Genomic DNA, 24044 nt, shown 5'->3' with positions numbered 1-24044 from the left:
GGAGGGGCGGGATGGCAAGGGGCCTCCCTGTTCCCGGGGAGCAGAGCATGTCTGCCCTCCAGGGCTCAGCCCGCTCTGCAGCCCAGCATGGTTGCCGCCTAGACGTGGGTTCCATGGGAGAGCACAGTAGAAATATCAAGACACCAGAGGGGCTGGGGGCCCTCCGCTGGAACAGAAGTCACTCACTGGCTCACACTGGAGCCAGGCCTTAGTAAGAGGAGGACCCAGCAGTCAAGTGACAGCCATAGCTCTGGAGGACTGAGGCCGAGCAACTGGGCCCGGGCCAGGGGAAGCTGTCCCACACGTAGGCCGGAAGATCCTCAGTGAGATGGCTGGGAAGGGTGACATCTGGAAAAACAAGCAGGGGTCCAGTCGCCTCAGGGATCTGTCCAAGGTTTCAACCCAAACTCAGCCAGCAGTGAGCCTGTGGTTAAGAGCGAACATGATCAAGGGGCACCTGGGTGGCTCAGTCGGTTGAGCGTCCGACTTCAGCTCAGGTCACGATCTCGCCGGTCCCAAGTTCAAGCACCGTGTCGGGCTCTGTGCTGACAGCGCAGAGCCTAGAGCCTGCTTCAGATTCTGTGTCTCCCTCTCTCTCTGCCCCTTCCTCACTCGCGCTCTATTTCTCTCAAAAATAAATAAACATTAAAAAAAATAAACAAGAAAAAGAGGGAGCATGGTCTTGAGAACCGGCAGCCTGGTTTCCTGGCTCTGCCATCTCCTAGCCAGGTCTCCCTGGCAGGCACTCAACCTCTGAGTGTTAGGTGAAACTCAGTTTCTTCATCTGAAAAGCGGGCTCATAACCACTTGTCTCACAGGGCTGTTCTGAGGATCCAACGACATTATGTGTCGGAGCAAACAACTGCCAAAGAAAGCGCTCAGTGGAAGGCACGGCTCCAATCTCCGAGCCCCTAGTCCCCAGGCCCAGAGAGGGCCTTCTGGCACCAGAGCACACTTGCCAGGGAGGGAGCTGGACTCAGGAGACGGGGCCACACTCTGAGAGAGCCCCTCTGAAACAGGGCTTCGTACCCTGTCCCTGTCATCATTGGTTCCAGGCTGAGCCAAGCTGGCAGAAGCCTGCAGGGGTGCTGAGGGGAAGTGGAGAAGAGGGGGGGGCGGGAGGAGGTGGGGAGGCAGAGGGAGGTGAGAGGAGGCAGAAACCCTCTGGATCCCCACTGAACCTGTTTCTTATCCCCTATAAAATCTATAAAACTGCCTTCTAGGGCACCTGGGTACAGGTCGCAGGAGCTGTGGATGTGGCTGAGCCAGGCAGCAGCAGGTCCCAGAGGCAGGTTGGCAGGGTGGGAGGTCAGAGCTTCCCCTGAGCAGGTGCCCAGGGGATGCCCTGAAAGGCTCCCACACACTTCTGAAAACAGCCCAGCTGGCTGAGCATCATGAGGAGGGAGACACAGAGGGCACACTTGGAGGGCCTCTCCCTGCCCACTGGGACAGTTTGTCACCTCAGGCCTCTAAGAGCCAGGAGATATACTGAGTGGATGGGAGAGCTGAGCATGCTCAGAGGAGGCTGCCCTTTAGAGGACACTGCAGAGAAAAGATGAGGACATGGCTGGCTGCAGGCCTTGGTCCTGGTGCCAGGAAGGCCCAGGGCTCCAGGAACAGCAAAGGGAGGTCAGGCCTCTCCCGGGGCTCACGAAGAACCTCAGCATGAAGCCACAGGAGGTTAGAGGAGACAGGGCCTTCCGAGACCATTCCAATCCAACCCCTTCATTTCCTAGATGCAAAGAATAATACCCAGAGAGGGCAGGAACTCGGCAAGGTCACATGGCGAGGTGTTGGCAGAGTCGGGATTTATTCACACCCAGGACTCATACTCCAAAGCCAGTCCTCACTTAGAACACAGTGCCGCCCCTCATCACTCCCACCTTTTCTTTACAACTACCTTTTACCGGGCACTTCAGTGTGATGTGTCTGCACACCTTAAGCTGCATGAGTCCCCGAAAATCTCTGGTATCACATCCTTATTCTGAAGCTGAGGAAACCGAGGCAGGGAGAGGTGGAGAGACTTAACCAAGGCCCTACCGTGGGGTCTTTCTGACTCCAGAGCCACGGCCCGGCATGCTTCCTCCAGCTCTGAGCCCTGGCTTTCTGTCCTGCCGTGCTCGGAACAGGAGGCACGGGTCGCTTCGGCTGTCATTTGCTTGCTACGTGACCTTGGGAGTGAGACACTCACCCACCCTAAACTCCTGGTTCCCTCTAAGACCCACCCCCAGCAGTACCAGAGTACCCCCAGGTACCAGAGCAGTACCCCAGCTCTGGTTCTGTGTGTGCTCTGCCAGAGGGAGGACCAGGACCTGTCTGTTACCCTGGGGAAGAGGAACAGAAATTTCCAGAGGCACCTCTCAGGCCTGGGGTGAGGCCTACGAGGCCCCTGCTTAACACCTGTGTGCACTGCCTTGGGGGACACAGTGCAGCCCACTAGTCACATGCCAGCATGGGAAGGGAGAATTGTCATCAAGCCCCGTGCTTTCTCATTTGGCCTCAGCGATGCCACGAAGTAGGCACTGTTTCTATTTTCCAGAGGAGAAACTGAGGCTCGGAGTTTAAAGAACTTGCCCAAGCAGCACACAGCCAGTAAGCAACAAGACTGGTACTTGATCCCAGGACTGCTTCATCCCAGAGGCTGAGCTCTGCCCTCACACCAGGCTGCTGGATAGGAAATGGCCCATAACTGCTTCCTGCTGCCACTCTCATCCGCAGGCACAGGTTCCGGAGTCCAGCCCCCACGTGGCTATGCGGTGAGGGCCTGGATGACGGCAGGCGCCCATCCGTGACGAGCCGAGCACAGAGAGGCAAGATACAGGCAGGCTGAGAGGCTGTCGGCCTGCCTACTTGCCTGCCATCGGTGTGCTCCATATAAGTCACTGTCCCGTGCCCAGGAAGAAGCAAAAAAGGCTTCCAACAGCACCTGCTTCCACCTAAGCTGGGCCCATCATATGACTCTGCACACGGCACAGAGGTGGGGATTCCTGTGGCAGCAAGAACCAGGAAGCAGCACTGCAGGGCAGAACAAGAAAGGCCCAGAACTCAGGCTGGAGCCCTGGTTCTGATCAGCTCAGTCGCCGGCTTCTTCATGAGATGGGGACATTGATGATCATAGCACTCACTGAGGGCTCCTCAATCCTCAAACCATCCAGTGAGGGAGGCACTATGACACTCACATCATAGATGAGGAACCTGAGGCTCAGAGAGGCCGGACTACTTGGCCAAGGCCACCAAGCTGGTAAGTGGTAAGGCCGAGCAGGAGTCAAGTCCAGGAAGCTGACTCCAGAGCTGACAGGTACTTGTCCTCCAGGGCATTTCTCAACCAGGTTCCTCACCTGAGCCACAGGAAAAATAAGGTGGATAATCATCTTCTCGACTCTCCAAAGGATGGGCCTAACTGGACTGTTTCAGAATGTTCAAAGGAGCAGGCTGGGGGTCTTACTATGGTACTAACTGTGGTTGTTATCAATGGATAGGAAAGAATACTAGCCCTGAGTGCCAGTCCCCATGTGCCCTAACTCTGGGCCTTGGGTTTGCTCAACCATGAGGAGAGAGGGCCAGGTAACCTCAAATGACTCTCTCACCCTGGTTTCCTAGGATTCAAGGTTGCTCGGTTCCACCACTTTCTTGTGCATGTGACCCTGGGCGAGTTAGTTAACTCTCCAGACCTCAGGGTCCTCATTTATAAAATGAGGACACCTCCCCTCACCTCACAGGGTCAGATGAGGCCCACCCAAGATGCTGAAGGCAGAGGGCCCAGAACGGTGACATGCAAGGCAAGAGCTCCGGCACATGGTGGCGGTGCCTCCTATTCTCTGTGCAGGACGTCTGTGACATCACCATTCACTGCCATTTGAACATGTGTCCCTCTACAACCTCGCCCTGAAAGTGGATACAAGGGCTCACACTCCACCCTGGACCAACAGGGCACTCCCAGTGGCCCTGCCCAGCAACCTGATATCACTGCCATGGGTGCTTTCATAATGAGCTGTGGCTCCAAAAGAGGCGGGAGACGGAGCACAAGGAGCCACTTCCGCCTCTGTGTGCCTGGTACCGAGTGTGGTGGCCAAATACGGGGGAGAGTGGGGCCCACCTGGGCCGGTACAAATCTTATCATGCCAGTTCTTCCGTGGGAGGAGCAGGGTGAATGAGGCACAGGCCCCAGCCCATACTGGTCAGGGTTTTGTTTCCAGATTCCTGACCTCAGCCTGGGCCATCGGCTCACAGGCCTGGGGGAGCCCTCTCTATCCGTTTATAAAAGCTGGGAGGGTGAAGGCTCAGGAGATCCAAACACCAAACTACAAGAAGTCTCAGAGACTACTCGCCTCCAGGCTGTCACCTGCGGGAAGGAAGAGCAGGGGTGCTTCTTAGCGGGAGGCAGTGAGCTCTGTGGGAATGGACAGAGGTCCGGGTTTGGGGGCAAAGCTAGGATAGAAAAAGTGCTGTAGCTTGGACTGGGACAGCATCTCCTCTGCCCCACCTGCCTGTTTCCCCACCCTCCTGGACCAGAGGATGGTGGACACCCCCTCCACTGGGAAGCTGCAGGGCTGATGTCCCCCTTGGCTTGATTCTGGCGCTGCAGCCTTCCCTGGGCCACGGTTTCCTCACATGTAAGGCAGCGGGCTGGGTTAGCCTCTCAGAGGCTCCTCTGGTTCTGATAGCCCGTGATTTTGCAGAATAAGCAGCATACATGCGTCACCTCCCACCTTGTACTTTCTACCTTACACTTTCCACTTTGTACTTTGCTATATGTTATCTCCTACCCTGATATTGATCTTTCCTATATGTTATCGAATTTAGAGTTAGACTTCATGGCATCCTTTTATGAGGCAGGTGTGGGTTCTCCTGCGTTAAAGAGGAGAAAACCAAAGCTCAGGACATTTAAGCCCAAGAACACACCCAGGCAGGGCACAACAGAGCCTGCACTTTATACCCAGGGTTCCAGAATCCAAACCCTGGGTTCCACACGGAGGAAAGCCTGCACTTCACGCCCAGGGTTCCAGAATCCAAACCCTGGGTTCCACACGGAGGAAAGCCTGAGGGCAGCCCTGCCAGGCCTGAGTGGAAGGCCCCGAGCGACTGATGCAGGAGCTCATTCCAGCCTGTCTTTCTCGATGTTGCTCCTTTAACGCAGATAAGGGGACTCTTAAAAAGTCAGACTTAATAAAAAAAAATAAGTAAGTTGCAAAAGAGTATAAACAGTATGATTACCACTTTAAAATGATTTTTATTAAAAAGAACTTCACACAAAGCTAGGGAAAAGTCCAGGCAGACGCTCAGAACTGTGAAGTGATCAGCTCTAAGGAGCAGGTGAATAAAAGGGATAGGACTTGCACTTGGTTCTTTACATACTTAGGTCGCGTTTGAATTTTGTTTCCTTTTTATGAACAACAAGACCTGGGAGGAAATTTGTCTGAGCATCTGCTCTGAGTCCAAGCTCAGTATTAAACACTTTATTATAGGGGGCACCCAGGTGGCTCTGTCAGTTAAGTGTCTGACTCTAGGTTTCGGCTCAGGTCAGGATCTCATGGTTTCGTAGGTTTGAGCCCCGCGTTGGGCTCTGCGCTGACAATGCAGGGCCTGCTTGGGACACTCTCTCCCCCCTCTCTCTCTGCTCTTCCCTCACTCAGGTGCGCTTGGTCTCTCTCTCAAAATAAATAAATAAACTTAAAAAAAAGAAACACTTTACTGTAATAAATTATTTCATTTAATTTTCACAAAACCCCATGGAGTATAAGAATGTTCATAGCAGCTTTATTCATAACTGTCAAAAACGGGAACCAACCCAAATGACCATTAGCAGAAGAGTGAACCACCATGGCTTATTCATAGAAGGCAATGCTGTACGGCAACAGAGAGAACAAACTCTCATTCATGTGACGACAAAGAGGAACATCCCGAATAAGGTGAGCAAAAGAAGCCAGACACAAAAGAACACCTGTTGTCTGACTCCAGTTATATCAAGGTCAGGAACAGGTACCACAAACTGATGATGACGGGAGTCACAACAGCGGTTACCTCAGAGGAATGTGGGGGTACAGACTGGGAAGGGCAGGAGGGGACCTTAGGAGGGTACACAGATATCCTCTATCTTGATTTGTTAACATGGTCGCAAACATTTATAAGTAATCACTGAGCCATTCACTTTAAGAGTAGTGCACTCTACTGTATGCATATATGTATGTTATTCCTCAATTAAATGGAGGAAAAGGTTTAAAAAAAGACACGCAAGGGAGAATTATCTACAGAAAAATGATGTTCACAGGTCAGGTACTCAGCCTAACGTCCCACAGCTAGCAGTAGTGCAGCTGGGATTCAAAGCCAGGTCTGCTGGACTCTGAAAACCTTAAGCCACCAGACTCTACTGACCCTGACTGCACCAAAGGATGCCCTGAATCTCCACCATCCGGGCCCCTGCACAGGCAACCTTGTCTCTGCTTGCTCCTCACTGCTGATCAATGGTGGCTGTGGTTTAGTCACCTGCTCACACTGAGTGGAGCCTAGCTCCCTGGAAGCCTCAGCATACTGAGAGCTGCTGTTGAACCAGCAAGGCCGATGGGGAGAAGAGGCCAGGCCTACAACTAAAACTTCGGGCCTGCAGGGAGCTGAGATAGGAGGTGTGCTGTGTGCCTGGAGAGGGTGTCCGGTGCACCCACTCGCCATAACAGGCCCTGGCCCACAATGATGGAATTTCAGATGTGGAAGGACAGCTGAGCAGCAGAGCTGAGCCTGGACTTGGCTCTGACACTTGGACCAGTGCTGAGGCTGCTGGGCCACATTGCCTCACAAGGACTCAGAAAAGCTGATCCCGCCAGTCAACATCACCCCTCTTTCCCACCAGGGGAGCAGAAGAACTTTGAGGAACTTGGCTCCCCGGGAGACACCCACTCTGATTTAAATTCCTAGCCTGCTCAGGCTCCCCTCCCTCCTCCTTCCAAGGGAGCCACCTCCTGCTGCTAGGCATGGATCCCGCCTCCTGCTACATCCTTTTCATTCTCCCCCCAACTCCTACACAATCCTTGTCCCAAACCATTTCCTGCAGTTTCCCATCTGATCAGTTTCTTAGGAAGGATAATTATCTATGGAGGGAGGAGGCGGAAAATTCCCAGAGCCAAGAACACTGTGAGAAACTTCATCTAGTCCATTCTCCACCTGCTGGGAGAACCTTCATCCTAAACACAGGCTGGTCGTGGTCATGCCTCACCCCAAACTCTCTGCAATTCCCATCACCACGAGAAAAGTGTCCACACTCCTCTACGCCGAATCAGAGCCCTTCTCAATCTTTCCCAATTTCGACTCGGGCCCTCGTCACCACTACATTCTAAGTGGCAGTGCCAGAACCGAGACCCGTCTGCCACCAGGGCCCACACTGCATTGTGCTGCCTGCCTGTGTCACTTCAGCCTGTCTTGTATTGTAGCTGTTTACACGTCTGTCTCCCACACACAACTGTCAGCGCCACAAGGGTGGGAGCCACTGCCCACACTGCTGACACACAGTAGGTGCTCAGAGGCGAGCTGAAGAGCAGGTGGGAGCCAGGGGCAGCCGCCTCACCTGCAGAGGGAACAGGGGGCCGTCCCGGAGGGAATGGTGGAGGAAAGAAGACCCACACTTATACCATCACAGAGGGGCTCCGGACTAGGGGTTGGGAGACCTGAACTAACCCCAGCTCTGTCACCTCCCACTGCGGCCTATGGGCAAGTCATTTCCTCTCCGGCTCTCTGCTTCCTCCTCTGTGAGATGAGGGGGTTGGGCCCGGCTCCGTTACTGCTGGGTGCTCGCCACAGCACTGTCAATGACCGTCCCCAGGTCTACGTGCCAGGCCCCACCCCCACTGCTGCAAGAGCTGGCATCCCAGTCTAAGCCTCTTGACCCCCAACCCCCTTCCTTATCTTTCTCTGTCTCACCTCCTGGATCCCTCACTCTGTCCCTAGATCCCTCCCGACAATAAAGTCTACTTCTCTGATTCTAGGCCTGGTGTTTCCGGGCCCGGCAGTCCCCCAGGCCACGTGGGATCATAGGATTCGGCAGGGAACAGGCACGTCACAGCCCTGGTGCTCAGCCGTGCCAAGGCTCGCACAGGACAGGTCCGGTGACGGCCTGCCTGTGGGCACCGGGGTGGGGCAGGGGAGGAGAGGGCAGGAGTCCAGCAGGGCCTCGCGTCCCCACAGCCCCTCCCTTCCTCCCGTGCCTTCATCCCCCCCTGCTCTGCCCTGCTCCCTATTCACCCCTCCCTGGCAATGACTCTCCCAGGCTGGAGCTTCCAGCCCACCGCTGGCCCGGCCACAGGAGCCTGTTTCAAAGCTTCACACCTGTTGCTCTCACAGACCTGGGCCGAGTGGCTGTGGGCCAGGGACCTGCTTTGCTTGGTTTACTGTGGCCAGCCCGAAGCCGGAGCCAACCCTCTATCTCTGGCTCCCAGGCTGCTCTGCGCATCCCTCCCCAGGTCAGACCATGTCACCCTGATCAAAAGCCTTCAGTGGCTCCACATAGCACCTAGATTCTCACACCACACCTCCTTCCCTCCCTCTCTCTCTACTCCAGGTTCCTCAAATGTGCCCTCTCCAGGGACGCTGGTCTTTGAAAGGCAAGCTCCTCCTTGTCATTTGCTCAGCTCAGAAGCCACCTCCTCAGAGAGGCCTTAGCTAACCATCCAAAGTAGCACATCTCTCTCCTATCTATTTTCTCCAGGATACTTATCACTGCCTGACACTGTTGTGTCTACTGTCCAACACCCCACACTGCCCTGGGAACCCCCTGACACCAGAAGCCTCCTTGTCTTGCTCCTGGCTATGTCTTCAGTACCCAGAATAGTGTCTGGAATGAGAGGAGGTGGGGGTTCTACACATTAGACTCGGTGGCCAGGGAGGCCTCTCTGAAGAGAGGACACCTGATCCAGGACCTGGGCAGGGAGCTGGCCTGCGGCAGCCTTCCAGGCTGGGGAGAGCAAGTGCGGAGGAACAGGCCTGGAGAGGCTCGCGCACTTGAGAAACCCAGGAAGACTGGAGTGAGTGAGGTCAGGAGAAGAGCAGCAAGGAGTGAAGCTGAGAGAGCTGAACGCCACACCTCTCCTGGATTGGATTTCACCCCAAGTTCATCAGGAAGCAACTGAAAAGTTTGAAGCAGGGGAATGGTGAGTTCTGGTTTACATTTCTTTTTTTTTTTTTTTTTAACATTTATTTTTGAGAGAGAGAGACAGAGCATGAACAGGGGAGGGTCACAGAGAGAGGGAGACACAGAATCTGAAACAGGCTCCAGGCTCTGAGCTGTCAGCACAGAGCCCGACGCGGGGCTAGAACCCACCGACCGCGAGATCGTGACCTGAGCTGAAGTCGGACGCTTAACCGACCAAGCCACCCAGGCGCCCCTGGTTTACATTTCTGAACGATGCCCCTGGCTGCTCTGTGGAGAGCTGATTACAGGCAGAGGGGAGTGCAGCCAGGAGACAATTCAGGGGGCCCCTGGAGTCACCCGGTTAGAGAGATGCTCGTGGCTTGGACAGGGAAAGCAGAGGTGGAAATGGAGTGAAGGGTGTGTGATCGAGCTTTCCAGAGGGCTGACCAGCCCTCTGCTCTGGCTGGAGTTCTAAATGCCTGGGAATCTAGCCTAGCCCACCCACCCAATCTTATTTCTCACTGACCCCCAGCCCAGACGTCCCCCGCAGCTGGTGGGCCTTCCTCTCTAGCCCCTTGTTTCCCCTTCCTCAGCCGGGTGCCCGCTCACACCCACTGTTCGGAGCCTCGGCTGGTGCCACGACCCTTGCCTGACCCGCTGCTTCCCCTCCCCTTGTCAAGGCCTTGTGAACGCACCTGCACAAAGGCCTCTGCCCCCTCATTCCGGCCACATGTCTTCTCTCCCTGAAGTCCTCCTGGGCTTTGAGGCAGTGGCACAGCTTCACTGGGCACTTTTATTTGCTCTTTCACTCCCTGAGGTGGCTGTAAGCTGGATAAAGGCAGACACCGGGACTCGTACCCTTCAGGGTTGCCGTGACACTCAGACAACCATGTACCACGTGGAGCCCTTAGCACAAGGCCAGGCGCTCGGCGGGTCTCAAACAACCCAGCTGCTTACTGCCTCCATACGGCAACAGCCAACACTGGTGCTCACGGCCCCGCAGGGTGGCTCAGCTTCTCTGCCCAGCCGGCCAGGCAGGTGCAGTATGTGTGGGGCTGAGGTGAAGGGGGTGAAAAATGCCCCAATGGGTTTCACAAGCAAAGGTCAATGGCTCCGCATTATCTACGGCTCTGCATTATTCACGTCTCCGTGCCTTTCTCCGGCTCCACCCTCCATATGAGCAAACTCCTGCCCAACCTTCAAGGCTCAGCTCAAAGCTCTGGCATGTGCTCTGATCCACCACCCACCCAAAGCCTCCTGTGCACCCACAGCCCTGTGGGGCCCTGCTGTGGCACTCCTCAGCACATCCCAAGTGCTTGTTTAGACCTCAGCCTCTCCCGTGAGGCTGGGATTATATTTATTCCTCTTTCCGTCTTCATTCAGCGCAGCCTTTATGAGGCATGAATCAGTGTTTGCTGAATGTGTCTCCCCCTTCCAACTAAAGACCAAACCTCAGACATTTCAGCTCAAGATCTCATCTACATGCCCACCCCAGTCCTGGTGACATTCAGCATTGCCCGGTGCCCCCTGGCTCTCATGACTGAAACCACCTTCCTACCATAGTGGCAACTCCCCTTTCGGAGCGCTTCCGGTGTGCCTGGAGCTTTACACGCATTATCCGTTTCACTGGAGAAACTGAGGCTCGGCCAGGGCGGCGCAGTTACAAAAGTGGCAGCACCTTCTGCCCTGCACACTGGCACAGTTCACCTGGTACCTCATCAGAGCTGGGCCTATTTTAAAAACCATCATCTGTTCTGCAAAATTTAGTGCTTTTATAGCTACACATCAAGTTGTCATACAAAATCGTGCTTTGCTCATTAAATGCTTCAAGTGATAAGTCTTGCTACTACAGCTACATGGTGAAATGACTGTTTTATAGGAGAAATTGCACAGGACTTGGAATGAGAAACTGTGGGTCTGGCTTCGGCTGTGCCATAGTCAGGCCATCCGCTTCTAGGCAAGGCACCTAACCTCTTGGGACCTCAGTGTCCTCATTCATAAAAAGGAGAAGAACAGCATCTCCCCAAAAGGTTTCCTGCTGCATCTGGAAAGTGCTCTCGCCACCTTAGGAGTGTGCTCATTAAAAGGATAAACATTATTTATCCATAGCTGCCTCACCCCTGCGCTTAGCACAGCACTGGACACACAGCAGGGCATCAGTAAGTCTTGCTGAGTGATTATTCAGTTGCTGGGCGATTCAGGAGTCAGAGAAAACAACCCAGCATCTCTCTCCCTCCCGATCCTAGAGGGACTCCCAAGTGCCATCATTTATCGCGTGTTCGGGATGTGCCAAACTCTGTGACAACCATCTTACACGGGTACTCTCCCCAAATCCTTCCAACATCCTGCCAGGTGTTACACCATCACGGTTGCAGGTGATCAAACTGAGACTCAAAGAGGGGAAGTGACTTACCCAAAATCATGGTGCCATGAAGTGGGAGAGCCGAGATTTGAACTCGAGTCTGTGGCGCTTCAAAGCCTGTGTTCCCAACCACCATGTTTCCAAGGGGAACTGCTCTAGGATACTCCTCTGTAATCCCCAGGTAGAAGCTTCCGGATGTGCCCAGTAAAACCTGTTTCGCTCAAGCATCTCATCTAAATCCTACTTATCCTTCAAGGGTTAGTTCAACTGTTACCTCCACACAACCCCTTCCCCCCATCCCCCGCCACCGTCCTCAGGTGGGAGGGTCTTTCCGTTTCCTCTAAACCCTCATAATTCCATCTGCACCTCAAATCACACCCACTTTCTATTGCCTGAGTGTGCTGTATCTATATGGCCTTTCTCAGACCAGCCCCTGATTCCTCAAAAGAAGTAGTTCTCGTGCATCCTTGCTTGGTCCACCAGCCAGGCTGGCCAGGGGAGGCTGGGCCACTCCTGCTGCCTGCTCCCCTCCTCCACTGAGCCGTAACGGGAGTCTCGGTCTGTGCTCAGCGAGGTGAGCTGGCTCTGCCTCAAGCAGGCGTCCTGCCTACCTGGTATAGCATCCGGATTCCTGTAGGCCCTGGCCCAGGACCCAAAAGATAAGATCTTGATGCCTGGCTTGGTGGCAAAGATGCCCTAAAAGCACAGCACGCAGGCTCAACGCTGGCTTGGTTCTCCTGCAAGGGCCCGTGTGGCCAAGGCCAAGTAGCTTCCCTGCCAGGAACAGCTCTCGGACAGATACTCCAGCAGGAAGTTGCCCTTCTTAGGCTTAAACGGCCCATCAGAGTTACCAGTGCTTAGGAACCAAGAATCAAGCCAAAGACCACAGCCCCTCCTCTTGGCCCAGCTCTTACTGCCCAGAGCCCCCTGGGTTATTAGTTAACAGAGCAGGGAAAGCCCTCCCTCAGCCATTAACTCATGTGTGGCTCTGGGCACAGCCTCTCTGGGCCTCAATTGGAAAATGAGAGGATGGGACCAAAACATCTCCATCTCCCCTCGGGGCCCGGGGGCCACAGGTCACTTTCTACCTCTAGTATTCTACAGGCAGAAAAATTTCTCTACTTTACTCCCAGAAACAGGGTGAGAGCAGGAGATAAGGGATCCTCAGTCCCGGCAAGAGCAGAGGCCAACAGGGGCCACCTAGCACTGCGCCCTCAAAGCCTAGCACTGCGTCCCCTTCAGAGGGGATCCCTTGCTTCTGCTGCTTCCCCTAACAGAGGCTCAGAGGTATGTTTGGGCCCTAGCAACTTTAGGACAAAGGGCCAGAGGCCTGAATTACCTCCTGGGGTGTGAACTGGACTTACCACGGAAACCTAGCGGACTCCAGGGGCAGAAGGAGCCCAGCACCTTCCCCACCTACACAGGAGGGCAGCTACATCTGCTTTGATGCCCAACCCAGAAAAGCTTTCTTCAACTTTACAGGGTCAATTTCCTTTTTCTTCTCCCAGGACACAGCTTACTCATTCTGACTGGGTTCATTCCCCTTGCCTAGAAGGAGTTCTGCGGTCCCCCAGGCAAACTCCACTCATCCCAGGGTTAAGTATGACACTTTGCCCAAGGAAAATCCTTTACCCTTCTTCCAATTTGCACACAGGGCCAAAGCTCTTCAACTTTGTGGGGCCACACATCCCTCGGAAAAGCTGTGGCTATTACTACTACTACTCCTCTGATAAAAATACACATATACAATGTCTGCAGACTATTTGAGGGGTCCCCAAACACCATCATAGACTCAGAAAGAATTTTAGGGGCTCCTCGCTGGCTCAGTCGGTGGAGCATGCGACTCTTGATCTCAGGGTTGTGAGTTCAAGCCCCATGTTGGGTGTAGAGATTACTTTAAAATTTTTTTTTTCAACGTTTTTTATTTATTTTTTTTTGGGACAGAGAGAGACAGACAGAGCATGAACGGGGGAGGGGCAGAGAGAGGGAGACACAGAATCGGAAACAGGCTCCAGGCTCTGAGCCATCAGCCCAGAGCCTGACGCGGGGCTCGAACTCACGGACCGCGAGATCGTGACCTGGCTGAAGTCGGACGCTTAACCGGCTGCGCCACCCAGGCGCCCCGAGATTACTTTAATAAAAATTTAAAAAAAGGAACCTTAGAAATCTAGATCCTAGAAGAAAAGCCAGTCATCCAGTCCATTCTCCCACCTAAGCCAGAATCCCTTCCAACAGCAGCCTTACCAAATGATGTTCCTCTTCTCTGCCTGGCTCATTCCTCAGAACTACCTCCTTCAGGAAACCTTCCCTCATGTTTCCTCCTCCCATCCAATGTCCCCAGCATCTCAGGCTGAGCCACGTACCTTCCCACTTGTGATTTCTCTCTTTCTCCAACAACAGAGCTGGCTCTCTGCGAACCCATTCATTTAGTCCCATAACCCTGAGCTGGAGTTGCAGGAGACCATGACCCTGTACTTGAGAATTCTGTACTCTTGAAGCCAGGGCTAATAACAGTAGTGGCCCATCTCCCAAAGGATGGGCTGTGGAGATCCCCCTCCCAGGGCCTCACGGTCTGCCCAGGGCTCACCACACCAGGGACACCCCTGGGATGACTGCCTTTCCTGCTGAAAAGTCCTGAAGAGCCTCTTAACAACTGAAATCGATGGACAGGAAAACTAAGGCCCAGGAAGGCAAAATGACTTACCATAGGTCAACATGCATGAAAGAGGCAGAGCTAGATCTAGGACCCAGGTCCCAGCCTAGAACTCTTTTCTTTTACACACGTGGCTTTATGAAAACTAAATCTGCCCTCACACTCCCACACTCATATGTGTATAGAGAATTTATGAAAAGATACACAAGAAAGTTAACTCTAGAGAGCATGACAGTCCAGTAATCAGAGAAGTGAGGAGGGAAAATTTTACTTTTTACCTTAGTACCCTTCTGTACTGTTTTATTTTTGTTTGTTTTGTTTTGACCACAAACATGTTTTATTTATTCATATTTTAAAAATAAATCTGCCACAGAAAGGAGATTCTGGCCCCAGCCCACTCCCAACACACATAAAACAAAGAGAAGCCATAAGTCAACCTGTCTAGGCATAACCATAAATTAATGAGATTGCCTTCTTGCATGGTTTATGGCCACTGGTCTCATCCATTCACAGTCACAGAGCAGTTGATGGCTTGAAGAATCTTCCCAGGAAAAGCTTAATTCAATTAGGGCTCTTGACAACTCCCTGAGGAAGCTCTGGTATCTTGCTTTTACTTACACAAATCAAGGGCAGATGAACAGACCCACACTCTCCTGGAGAGACCCCACCCAGCCCACAGAGGTTGCCCTTGCAAGACCCTGCATTAGAGCCAAGCCCATGGAGGTGACAAGGGAGGGAGGGAGGTGGCCTTGAAAGCACCACTCACACACAGGCTGATGCCTAAAAGCGCTCTGAGTGTCACTTTCGGAGCTCAGTTAAACTCCTGGCCTGGCATTTGGTCTGATAACTAGCCTCTCCAACCCTTGCTCTCCTTCCCCTCTGAGCAAACTGGTTTCCTGTCTGTCCCATGCTTCAGTCACATGGACCCCATCTCTACATGGAAGTCAATCATGCACTCCTCCGTTCTCCAGATATTCAGGAGCCCTTAGTCTGTGCCAGGTACAGATGAGAAAGCAAACAAAGGCCCTGTCCTCAAGGGGCTTACATTCTTATGGGGATCATGCTAAGAATAACTCTCTTGGTCCCACATCTTTATCTCGTTCCTCTCCATCCTTCAAGACTGGCTCAAGTTCCACTTTACCTGAGAAGCCTTCCCTACTCACTCCTGCCCCCAGAGACTGGTTGTTCCCTGAACTCTGCCTGCCCAGAGTCTGCCCATCCCTCGGCATGGACTGACCATTCTCTCCTGAGCACACTGGAAGCCCTAATGAGCAGGGCCCGGGGTTTCACTCTTCTTGGTTCCCTGATGGGCCACAAGCTAAACGCCTGGTGGCTGATTTTGGCCGACCTGCTTCTTCCATCCCGGCTTGAAGAGACAAATTAATTAGCTGCTCTCAGTCCTGGCTGACCAGTACAAAGACACAGCCTTTGTGAGCTTTGCTTGGCATACGGCAAGTGCTATATAAGTGTTAGCTATTTATTATTTTGGTGAGCTCGTGGGCTCTGCCTGACACACAGCTGTGAGGTCACCGCTCTGCTTTCAGTGGCCTGGTCTCAAATAGGCTGAGTTCTCTGGAAGTGCCAGACTGGGCTTAGGGGCAAGTGTCCCCCCCAAGGGACTGAGAAGGGGGCCTGGGAAGGAACAGAACCGCTTATCCTGGACCTCACTCCAAGCTGCTTAAGGACACATCTTTTCAGAAAAGAACTCGCTCGGGGTAATTTGGGGAAGTCCAAATTCTCAGCAAGTCAGTATCAAAACTCAGGGGTCAGGTCTGGCCTAATAGACCCCCAAACTGGCCCTGCCTGTTAGATGAGCTTTAGGGGGGAAGAAAATGAAGTCAGCATGGAAGGGGGGAGAGCCCACTGATCCAGGCCCAACCCAAAACTTAGTTCAGTTAAAATTAGATTAGCCCATAAGATTAAAAATACCCACATATAATCACGGGCTGTCTAAAAGTATCAGTTGATGTTTATCGGCATCTAAAGAGATGGTTTGGCCCAGGGCGGTGTGTGCAGACAACCTTGGGGAGACATGTCTGACTCAGACGTTTGCAGGGGGTGTGAGTTCTGCAAAATGAGGCCCACACAGGTGACGGATGACTCAGGAATAACCCAGGTCCTGGGTTTGCTGAGTGAGCCTTCTCTCCCCACCACAGAAGGAAAGGGGGCAGGTGAGGGGATGATGGAAGGAGGCAGGCCAGCCAGCTCGGTACAGGCTGGCATTCCCAAGGGAGCCTGAGGCCTCTCCACTCCAGTTCCCTGCCTCTCCTGTGTTTCTGAATGCCAACACCCCAGAGAAGGGCTATTTCATTCATGGTGGGGCTTGGGGGAGAGGAGTGTCACAGTCTTTCCCTAAACCCAAGAAATGATCCACAGATTGCAGCCAAGACTCAAACTCTTCCTTGTTCAAAATGATTATGAGAAAAATAAAACTTCGGAGTTGAAAGGGAGTCGGGGCATAATGAAGAACACGGGTTCTAGAGTCAGAAAGATCTGGGCTTAAACCCCAATATTTTCTAGCTGTGCAAGTACCTGACACAGCTTCTGAAACAGGAGCTTAATAAGTGGCAGCTAACGTAATTAACAAATACTTGACAAAACTGTTACGTGTATTTCCTAACAGGAGCTCAGAGAGGATGTGTCTTGCCTAAGGTCACACAGCTCAGCAAAGAGCTAAGACCAGATCGCAGGTTTCTTAACTGCCTCATTCCTGCCTATTTATTCAGCATGTTTTCGGTTGTAATTCACTTCCCTGCCTCTCCTTTCTCCTCCAGGAGGGCCTACAACACTTCAAGGAAAAGGAAAAGCCCTCCATTTCAAAGGTTTGCTGTTCCACTGACCAGGGCTCTGAGAATGACAGGTCCCAAGGCTGAGTTCAGCTCTTACACTCTCCATAAGAACTTGGAGCTGATCTGGCCTGAGCTCCAGACTACCCCAGACTTCCCTGCTCCTTCAGCTCTTCCCTCCTACTGAGGGAACTGGTGTCTCTCCTGGCAACCATTCAGATTACCAATATGGATATGCCTACAAAACCCCTTTGGATCTCTGGTCTCCCTTGATCTTTATAATGACCCAGTGTGTTGGCCAGGCAGAAAAGAGGATGGGCCTTGGGTTAGAAGTCCAGGGACTGTGTTCTTTGCCACTTACTTGCTAAGTGACCTCAGGGTCCTTAGATGTTCAATGGGCAACATCAATACCACCTGCTAACCCACTGAGACGATCAGAATTAAATACTATATATGCAGTGCTTTGGAAACAAGTTACAGTAGTGATGATAATTACTACCAAATACTGCCTGCCTTACAGGGCTAAAAAAATGTGTGCCACCTGCTCCCAATACAGAGGATGCCTCTCAGGGGATCCTGCCAGGCCCTGAGGGTAACTGAAAGCAGCCCAGAGGCAGAAGATCACAATCACAAGGTTAGCCTCCCCCTGCTGGCTAACCCCCCTTCCACTGGCACTCCCCTCCCCAAGCAGGGAAGAAGTAAGCTCTGGTCAGACCACGGAGAGGGCAACGCCAAAGAGATGGCAGGTGGGGCCACTACCAAAGGACCAGGGAAAGGCCCAGCCTCACTGCAGGATTCAGTTGTATCTGTGCAACTCAGAGGGACAGGGGATAGGCCCGATGCCAGGCACAGAACCCCAACAGCAGAGAGGGCTCCCACCACTGACGCCTGCCCCAACCCTAGAGGGAGTCCTAAAATTCCTGAGTGCCCGCGCAGCAAGCTGGGCCCCTAGTCAGTGGAAGGCTGTGTGCCCCTGTGGATGTGACTGTGAGGGACAGGAGACAGAGTTGCTGTAATCCTCCAACTTCACAGCACCCCTCTAAGAGGCTATGCCAAGTCTCAAACAGAAAATAAATAGCAATTCAACATCACAGAAGATAACCTCTATGAGCTGTTTCCTCATCTGTAAAACAGATAGCCTTTATTTCATATGATTTTAGTAGGAATTAAATGAGACCACTTTTATAAAGTGCCTAACACTACTCTGTAGATACTCAATAAATGGTAATTCTGATTAAAATACAAACACACCCAACAGAAGAGATGTCACAGGGCAGGCTAGGCCTCATGCCAAAGTTGTGGATAAACAATAAGGGAAACGGGTTCAGGGGGAGAAGTCAGAGCTGCTGCCGTGGACTGGAGTGGGCTGGGAAGACCGCCCATAGGGGTGGAGTCTGAACAGGCCCTAGAAGCTGCCTCATCAGCAGGGCACTGGGCTGGGCATTCCCACGTTTGTCCTCTATACCCGTCTTAGAAGGCAGATACAGTATCTTCGCCTTACAAGTGAGGCAAGTCAGGTACAGAGAAATGAGGCACCTGGCCAAGGTCACTGGTACCAAGGGGCAGGGACAGGGCCCAGGATTTCTGACCCTGTCTTTGCTTTCCCAGAGCTGCAGGAGCAGGGGTGGGAGCTCAGGTGAACGAAGTCCAGCAGCATGACCAGTCGAGGCCCTCCAAGTGTCCTGACGCTTCTGGAGACACATATTCAATACCTGAAGGCTTCCTCCCAGCCCCCAGCTGGCCCTCCCCTCCCACTGCCCTGCCGTCAGGCAGCTGTTTTCCCAAAGAGAAAAAGATCACCCCTTTCTTTTTAGAGAGTGCCATCTGGGCTTCTTGAGACAGTTTCAAGGTGACCTTTAAAGTTGTATCTCTCTCCTGAGAAGTGGGAGAGGGGAGTTCTGGTCTTATTTTTACAGGAGACCGGTTGTTGGGGCTGATATCCAGGTGTGTGAAGTGGGCAGTAGTGACCCCTACCTCCTCTATGCACAACTTGTTTAAGGAGGAAATGGCAGGATACACCTTGCAAAGACCAAAACCAAAAAAAATTGTTATAACATGTGAAGAGACAAAGGAAGGCTTTTTTTTTTTTTTTTTTTTTTTTTGTCTCTGGTCCAGAGACAAGATGAATACCTGCCTTATGGGCTCTCGGGCCTCTGCCAGGAGTTCCAGGTCAGGGATATGGGCAAACAAACGCAGGGGGTGCCAGTGGTGAGTTGTGTTACCGTGAGGCTTTCCCTTGGAAAAAGGCTAGACTGGGAGTCCGGTGAACCGGGGACAAAGTGGAATTCACACAGGGTCCAGATCACAAGGTGGGGAGGGGGCCAGCGGCAGACACAGCCTAAGGCTTCTTGGGGGTCATTCTCACAAGACTCCCAATTGTCTAAACTCCCCCCTGCCACACCACCAGCCCCTCCCTACCAAGGAAAAGTCAAGAATCCCTGACTGTTGGAAGGAGCAAAGAGGCCCAGAGACGGGCCAGATGTCAACCCTTGAGCCAGTTAGAAAAGAACCCAGAGGCATTACTCTAGAACTTCAGCGCTGGCCAATCCCACCCTCCCACAACCATCTCCAACGGGGTCTACTTGAGGCTCTGCTCAATGATCAGGGCAGGAAAGAGAACTGCACACGGCACTTTCTAATCTTAAAGGAGGGGTACCTTGCAAGGGAAGCAGCTGCCAGAGATGACAGAATGAGGGCTCCAACACAGCTCCTACCCACACTGTGGTGCTGGGAGAACAGGCAAGACCCCAGAATGAACTCCTAGGTGCTTGGGGATCTGGGCGTGCAGAGGGAGTGTGGCCTCAGCCCCCACCCCCGTCCCCTAAGTCAGTAGGTGCTATCTCCCTTCCCCCCAGGACCAGCCCGGGAGGCAGCTGAAGTGAAAAGAAGAACAGTGGGTAGGACACACCCAAAACCCTGAAACCTTAAGGAAGGACACCCAGTGGCAGCCTAGGGTTGAGAGATTTGTAATCCTCCAACTTCACAGGAAGACGGCAGGGCACATGGGTGGCTGAGGTAGGGATGCACTTGCCTTCGGTGGTTAAAATACCAACAGGGGCAGCTGCCACTCACTGAGTGCTTCCTGTAGGTACCCAGTTGACTGTACATGCGTGAATTTATGTCACTGTCACATCAGCAGCACTATAACTGGTACTATTACTTCCCCCATTTTTATATATGAGGAAACTGAAGCTCAGACAGGCTAAGTGGCAGAGTGGTGGAGACTTTATCTAACCGGAACTCTACCCTGCAAAGGGAAAGGGAAAAAATGGGCGCTCACTTTTGCCACCTGAACAGGGACCCTTGAGATCCTTTGGTCGTTAATTCTCTTGACTCTCTTTCCCAGAATGGCCAGGTGCTAGGGCCCCTCTGTTTTCAGAACGCCCTTCCAAGCCAGAGACACAGACTTTTGGAACTGCAAACGCCCTCGGAGATCATATCCAGCCTCCTCATTTTACAATGGGAAAACTGAGGCCCAAGGCGGAATGACGTGCCAGGGTTACCCGAGTCAGTGGAATGGCAGAAATGTCGGTCCTGGAAGGGGCCAAAGATCAGCTGACAGATGGGGAGGCATGACTGGCCCAAGGTCACAGAGGGAGGTGGGATGAGAAGCCAAGTCCTAACTTTCTAGACTGATGCCCTTGCCATGGCATCATCTCTGTTCTCCACCTGCTCAGGGTCCCTGGCACAGGTTCCGGTGGGGACAAAGCAGGCCAAGCCTGACCCCATTAAAAACAGATATCAGGCCTGCAGGGACAAACTCCTTACTGCCCTGAGTAGGATCTCTGTGGTCATACTGTCGTCCCAATAGAAGGCACTGAGACTGGCAGTGTGTGTACCAGCTCCCGGTGCCCTAACACAATGCCAGATGTCGTTGGGAGGTGAGGGAGATGGAGAGAGAAGGGCAATTTATGAACAGTGATTGTGATCAGGTCTCCTCCTGATCTTACACAGACAAATGACACATCATGGTCACCGGTTTCTTACAAAAAATTCAGACACTGATTTCATGACTCAATTGATATGGTCACATTTAGAGATTCTTGCCAGTTTCACGGCTGGGCAAGACCTGCAGAAAAAGGCCCCAGCTTGTTCAAGGTCATGTTGTTGTCAGAATCAGTACACATAGCTCCTCTTGCCCAGTCCTTGACTTTTACCAGGAAGCTGGCTGCCATCAGGGCATAGGTGCTGGTGGCCCAGCTCCATATACAGGCCCTGCTACCGTCACAGCACCAAAGCTACACGCCAGCCACCGGATCTGTCAAAACAGAGTGTCCTCCTGCAGCATGTCCCACAGCCTGCCTCACACAAGCCTGGCATCACCACTCAGCTCCTACACGCCCTTGGAAAAGCTGCAAGGCTTCCTACCAAGAGTCACCAACTCCCCAAACCCAAATCTGCAGCATCCCCGATCCTCATGCCTTCCACAGCTAGCTGAGGCTAAAAACTCAAAGGCAGCTTCCAAAGCCCCCCGGACACACACTTCCAGGGACTTCTGGGCTATTCAGGCTCCGGTGAATTCCATCAATCACCCAGCAGAACAGAGTGTTCAGGCCTAGGAGGGAGGGAGCCCAGGGAGGGGAGGGAACAACTTTTCTAGTTCCTTCTCCCAAAAAGAACATTTCAAAGTCTCTTCAGACCGGAGCATCCCAAGCCAATCCACTTGTCCCTCTCCCACTTGGTTGAGTGGGTGGCCAGCATGACTGGCCAGCCCATACGGCACCTTGAGACACAGCCGGGTGCCAACCTGGAGGTGAGCAGGGGCCAGACCAGGCTTCAGCCTCCTCCACTCCCCTTCCACCTCCAAAACAGACTTCAGAAATTTCCAGGGCCCCAGTCCCATAAACTGTATAAGGGATGGCATTCCTGGGCCGGAAACTGACTCAGGGGCTCCCAGCCAGCCTGGGCAGGCAGAGCTGACAGATAACATTCTGGGAAAAAGGGAAGGTGATACTATGGGGATCCCTCATGTTCCGCCACACTTCTAGGTCTCCAGCACACGGGTCCCCTGCTATACTTAAACTCCTCAGACAGGCCAAGTAGATATACACTCCATCCTGGAACGCCCTCCCATGAAGCATGTAATTGCACTGGTTGTTGTTGACAGAGCAGGCTGTGCCACTTGCTGGAAGACACTCCTCTGGCTCACACACAGCTAGGTGCCTGGCTCCCCTCGGGGTCTGGCCCAGCCAGAGGAGACCTGCAGGCCTGGAGCCCTTGCTCAAAGTACCCAGTACCAGAAGCATCCCATGCTCTAATCCTGCTTTCTCCCATGCACAAAGCTGGCTCCGATCTCGGGAAGGCTCAGACCACAGAGTTCAAGTTTGAGAAGAACAAAGATGGCTGGATGGAGGTTGGAGTGGTCCAGACCCTTATTCCCGGGCAGCCTCAAGGGGTAAGGATGGGACAAGAGGCTCACCAATTTGGTGTTACCAGAAGTGTCAGAGCAAACTGGACTTACCTATCTTCATGAGGCAGGCCAGCAGGATCCAGAGCGAGATCTCAAAGGGTGTGCGCACATGTGTGTAGTCGATGCCCAGGACTGGAAAGGCCTTTCGAGTCTTCATGCTGTGTTCAGTGACGGAATGATTAACAGGCCGGCTCTCGGGGGGAATCTCCGGTGGGGCGGTGGTGACATCCCCAATAGAGCGTTCCCGTGGTGGCTCTGAGCCTCGGATGGTGCTGGCAGTAGGACTGGGCTGGAGGCCATGGCTCCTGAGAACCGGAAGCAACCCCACCAAGGCTACCACCATGAGCAATGAAGGGAAGATTCGTGGGGGAGAGCGGCCACAGATGCCCGACCACAGAGGCATCATGCTGATCCCTTGGCTCAGCAGGCCTTGACCGTCAGCAAAGTGAGAGTAAGACCTGGGACATAGGTAGCAAGGGGTCAGCAGGTAGGAGACAGTCTGGGGCAGTTCCTAGGAAAAGTTCATGTTTTAGAGAGGTAATTGTGTGGAAGCAGATCTCTGGGAATGGAGGGAGGCTGGGTTTGCAATGGAGAACTCCAAACTGGGGAAAGGGGACAAGGACCCAGAAAGGACCACAGGAAGAGACTAAAAGGTCTGGAACTCCAGGCCTGGAAAAAGGGGTGGGGGAAGAGACTGCACCCTAGAGACAGAGGAAGGGACAGGATAGGCTGGACCCCAGGCAAGGAAAAGGAGGAGGGAAGGCTGGGACCCTTGGCTGAGGAAAGTGACTGAGGAGCTGGGACTCAGCTAAGGGAAGGGGCAGGGAGCCCGAGCTAAAGGAAGGGGAACGAAAGGGGTGGGAGCCAATCCAGGAAAAGAAGAGAGGGGGCTGGGAGCCCAGCCTGCGAGGAAGGAGTGAAGCCGGAAAGCGGCCCGGAGCTTCCCCACCCAGAGAAGGGCCGGGGTGCAGGCGCGCCGGGCTGAAATTCCGGGGAAATGGAGGGAGGCGGAAGGCGGAGGCAGGCGGCCTGGCAGGAGGGCACCTCGGCGCGGGCTGGGGGCGGCTCGCGGTGGGCCGGCAGCAACACACCCCTCCTTGCGGCCCCGGCGCAGCGCGGCGCTCCGCCCCGGCCCAGCTTCAGGTCCGCCGCGTCCAGTTCCAATGACAGCTCCAGCCCCGGCCCCAGCCCCGGCGGCGGTGCACTGATGCCTCGCTAAGCCCGGGGCTGCAATTTATAGGCACCAGCGAGCAGCCAGCGCAGCAGGCTAGAGAGACCTGTCAGCGCCCTCTCGTCGCAGCGACCCCTGTCGCCAAGGGAAGGAAGTACGCGTAAGAAGAGGAAGAGTCAGAAATGGCAAAAAAAGGGACTGAAGAGAAAGTCTAACTAACAGGGGTGAAATGCTTTACCATTTGCAAAATGCTTTCACATGACATCTGCAGTCTCATGAAGAGTTCCTAACAGTCTTGTGAAGGATATATTATTACCTTATGTATTTAGTTATTATATAACCTTGAGCAAGTTACTTAACTTCTCAGTTCCCTAGCTTTCTCATCTGTAAAGTGGAAATAGTAGAAGTACCTATTTTGGAGGGATGCCATGATGACTAAATGAGATAATCTACATGAAGTATTTAGAATACAGCACAGCATATAGAACCATTATTATGATTCCAGCTTTGCAGATCAGAAAACTTAGTATATAGTTACATTCATTGG

General features: G+C 53.2%; 1 protein-coding gene across 1 annotated transcript in view; it reads right to left on the bottom strand.

Moving 5' to 3' along the window:
* Positions 1-23545, bottom strand: part of SLC9A1 (solute carrier family 9 member A1) — a 47951-nt gene extending 24406 nt beyond the window's left edge. Inside the window, exon 1 of the mRNA XM_060624345.2 lies at positions 22378-23545. Coding sequence (XP_060480328.1) covers positions 22378-22732 — 355 coding nt within the window. The 5' untranslated portion in view covers positions 22733-23545. The remainder of the gene's footprint in view (positions 1-22377) is intronic.
* Between the last annotated feature and the right edge of the window lie 499 nt (positions 23546-24044).

The sequence above is a fragment of the Panthera onca genome, chromosome C1 (genome assembly GCF_046562875.1).
Source record: "Panthera onca isolate mPanOnc1 chromosome C1, mPanOnc1 haplotype 2, whole genome shotgun sequence".
NCBI lineage: Eukaryota > Metazoa > Chordata > Mammalia > Carnivora > Felidae > Panthera > Panthera onca.
Note: the sequence above shows the minus strand (reverse complement) of the source record. Positions and strands in the feature narration are given on the sequence as shown.